Source organism: Plasmodium vivax, chromosome 10 (assembly GCF_000002415.2).
Source record: "Plasmodium vivax chromosome 10, whole genome shotgun sequence".
Taxonomy (NCBI): Eukaryota; Apicomplexa; class Aconoidasida; order Haemosporida; family Plasmodiidae; genus Plasmodium; species Plasmodium vivax.
In genome coordinates, this window is record NC_009915.1 from 1,365,555 (window position 1) to 1,368,839 (window position 3,285).

General features: G+C 31.0%; 1 protein-coding gene across 1 annotated transcript, besides 1 other annotated feature; it reads left to right on the forward strand.

Annotated features, from left to right (window-relative positions):
- Positions 1–161: 161 nt before the first annotated feature.
- Positions 162–184: a microsatellite.
- Positions 185–634: 450 nt separating this feature from the next.
- Positions 635–2,120, forward strand: PVX_097560 (PST-A protein; the record flags this gene model as incomplete). Its single annotated transcript, XM_001613120.1, has 1 exon — positions 635–2,120. The coding sequence occupies one exon, from the start codon at positions 635–637 to the stop codon at positions 1,772–1,774; it is 1,140 nt and encodes a 379-aa protein (XP_001613170.1). The 3' UTR covers positions 1,775–2,120.
- Between the last annotated feature and the right edge of the window lie 1,165 nt (positions 2,121–3,285).

The following is a 3,285-nucleotide window of genomic DNA, read 5'->3' on the forward strand; positions in this document are numbered from 1 at the left end:
TTCTACAGTTTTCTATGACACAATTCTTTTTAAAATCAGCATTAAAACAGCGAGGAACTCAAATAGGAAAAGTCAACTTTTCAGTAGCACGGTTTTGAAAAAACTTGCGTAGCGGAAAAAGCAAACGAAAAGGAAAAGGAAAATTAAAAGGAACGCGAAAAGGAAAATCAAAAGGAACGCGAAAAGGAAAATTAAAAGGAACGCGAAAAGGAAAACTAAAAGGAATACAAAAACGAAGATCATAATTTTAATTTGTTGCGCGAATATGAGTATGTACATATATATGTAACAGAACGTTTGCTTTTTTCGTTTTTTTTTGTACCACTGCATATAGATGCGAATCTGTGCTCAGATTTTGCTTATTTCCAAAATTGTTTTTCCCCTCGCCCGTATCACGTATATATCGGAAGATGAATTAAGTTTTGGATGATTTGATAATGTACATGACAGTTTCGTTATGAGCATTATGCATGGTTCCGTTGGTATGCGAGTTTTTCACCCTTTTCAGCATCCCAGTTACGTGAACATCTGCGTGGTCAGTGCTTGACAGGATTTTTTTTCCTCCCATAATATACAATATGTTTTGTTTTTTTTCCTATACTTATGAATCAATTTCATATTTACAACTACTACCATGATACAAAATGAATTATGTGATAGTGAAACGGTCTTAAAATGTAACAGTCTCGATGGAAAACCACAACTTGATTCATTTCTGAATAAGGATGGTTTAATGTTAAGGACATACGGGTGGATAGTAAAAAACGCAATAGGTATTATCATTTTAATTCATGGTTTAAATTCACATGTAAGATTTTCATTCCTAAGACACAACGTAGATATAGTGGGTAACGAGAAGGCCATATTGAAAGACGAAAATAATTATTACGTTTACAAGGATAGCTGGGTAGAGCGATTTAATAAGACTGGATATTCAGTATATGGAATAGACTTGCAAGGTCACGGGAAATCTGATGGATGGGAAAATTTAAAGGTTAACGTAAAACGTTTTGATGACATAGCATACGATGTGATAGAGTATATTCAGAAAATTCAAGAGAAATCAGGGAAGAATGAAAATTCGTGTGATGCCCCACCATCTGGTGATAATAAGAGTGTTACTAAAAAAGCCCTTCCCACGTACTTAATTGGTCAATCCATGGGAGGGAATGTCGTATTAAGGACATTGCAATTGATAGGGAAATCGAAAGATGAGGCCAAGAAAAAATTAAATATTAAAGGTTGTATTTCGTTATCGGGGATGATTTCCATCGAGAGAATAATTGCGTCACCACGTTCGTTTAAGTATAAACTTTTTTATTTGCCTTTTACAAGACTATTTTCCTTTTGTTTTCCAAGGTTAAGGCTTATCAATAATATGCGCTATATAAAGTACCAGTATATGCACGACCTTTATAATTATGATAAAATTAGATACAAAAAAGGAATAACGTACAGATTTGCGTACGAGCTTTTAAAAGCAATGGATAATTTGCAAAAAGATATGAAGCATATTCCTAAGGATATTCCCATTTTATTTATTCATTCCAAGGATGACACTTTGTGTTATTATAGAGGCGTTGTGTCATTTTTCAGTAGACTAAAAAATGATAATAAAGAATTGCACATTCTTGAAGACATGGAGCATATGTTAACTGTGGAGCCGGGGAATGAAAACGTTTTAAATAAAATTATGCAATGGCTTTCGAAGCTAAACCCCAAAAGGGTAACTACGAAATTTAAAAAAAAAAAGAAGAAAAAAAAAAATTCCTAGCCTTTTTAGAAGCGCATTTTTGACGTCATATTTTTTATAGTAAAAGGAAATAAGCTAGTACATTATTTCTGTTTTTGCAGTATAAGTCTCTATATTTGTGTGTACACGTAGGTGTGCAGATGTGCGGGTGTTTGGCTGTTTAGCTGTTTGGCTGTTTGGCTGTTCCGACACTCGGACGCTCAGACGTGTTGTGTGCAGCATATCATGTTACCGTATTGTTTTTATTCTAATTTTTTTTTTAATTTTGTTAACTAATTATCTTACGAAATTAATAAAATTGATGAACTTTTTTATTTTTTCTTATTTTTATAATAATTAAACCTAAAAATGTATAATTTAATTTAGTTGAGATTAGCTAGTTATTTTCAACATGTGCACCATGGCTCATTTATTCATTTGAAACCATAAATACATGTTTGCGCTTTATTTTAATCATAGGGTCGATAAGGCACACATCGACTATAAGTGTCAGCTTATGCGTCGCGTTAATCTCTATTAACAACGTAATAGCTTATATGGATCATATCCCGCGAACGGCACAATTTCGTATTACACTTTAAATAGAAAATTTACGTAGTGCCGAAAGAATAAAGGTGGAGATGGGGCTTTAAAACACACTCCTTAGATTTCATATTTTATAACTTTTATATAGAATAAATAAAAAAAAAAAATAGGTAACATTAAGTGGAAACCTTAATTCGAGTATTACATTTTTTTTTTTCAAAATATGCTGTTGTTTTTTTTGCACACAAAGATGCTTTAAAAATAGGTAAATCTAGGAATGCAAAAAGGAATATATATATATATATAGACTTTCTTTTTGGCATTAGAGTGATGTTATGACACATATATACACATTGAACATATTCCGCGCTAAGCATTTTCGTGTAGTTTCTTTTTATGTTAATACGGGCATACTTTGGAACACGTACGAATTTGCATTACAATTCCATTCAATAGAAAACACATTTATTTGCTAAATAATGTCCGCACTTCTACTCCTATTCTTCTAAAATAGCAAATTAGTGCCTACTATGCGTTTACACCTATTTGCAATTATTTACACTCTTTCTTTTACTAGGCTGTTGATACAAATTGCACTTTTTTCGCACAAAAAAATGTACTACGTGAAACACTGTCTCGTCCTTAAATCATTAAAAAAAAAAAATTAATACATAACGGATGTTTCTTTTGATAAAAAAACAAAACTCTACATAACATACATACAACGATAATCTTCACAAAACATGACGTTCATCTTTTCGCATCTTTTTTAAAGATGTTTAGTGAAATATTATTAAAAACAAAAATTCTTTATAGACTAATTAAACGACTGTATAGCATCTTACACTATAGCAATTTTGAAAGTAATTAATTATATAAATATAAAATATGTTTATATGTGCAATTTTTTTACGTCATGGACGTAGAATGTGTTTTTTTTTTTTTTTTTCTTAGGGATAATTATTAGTATATACTAGTACAATAATTTTTTTTTTCTTTTTCTTTTC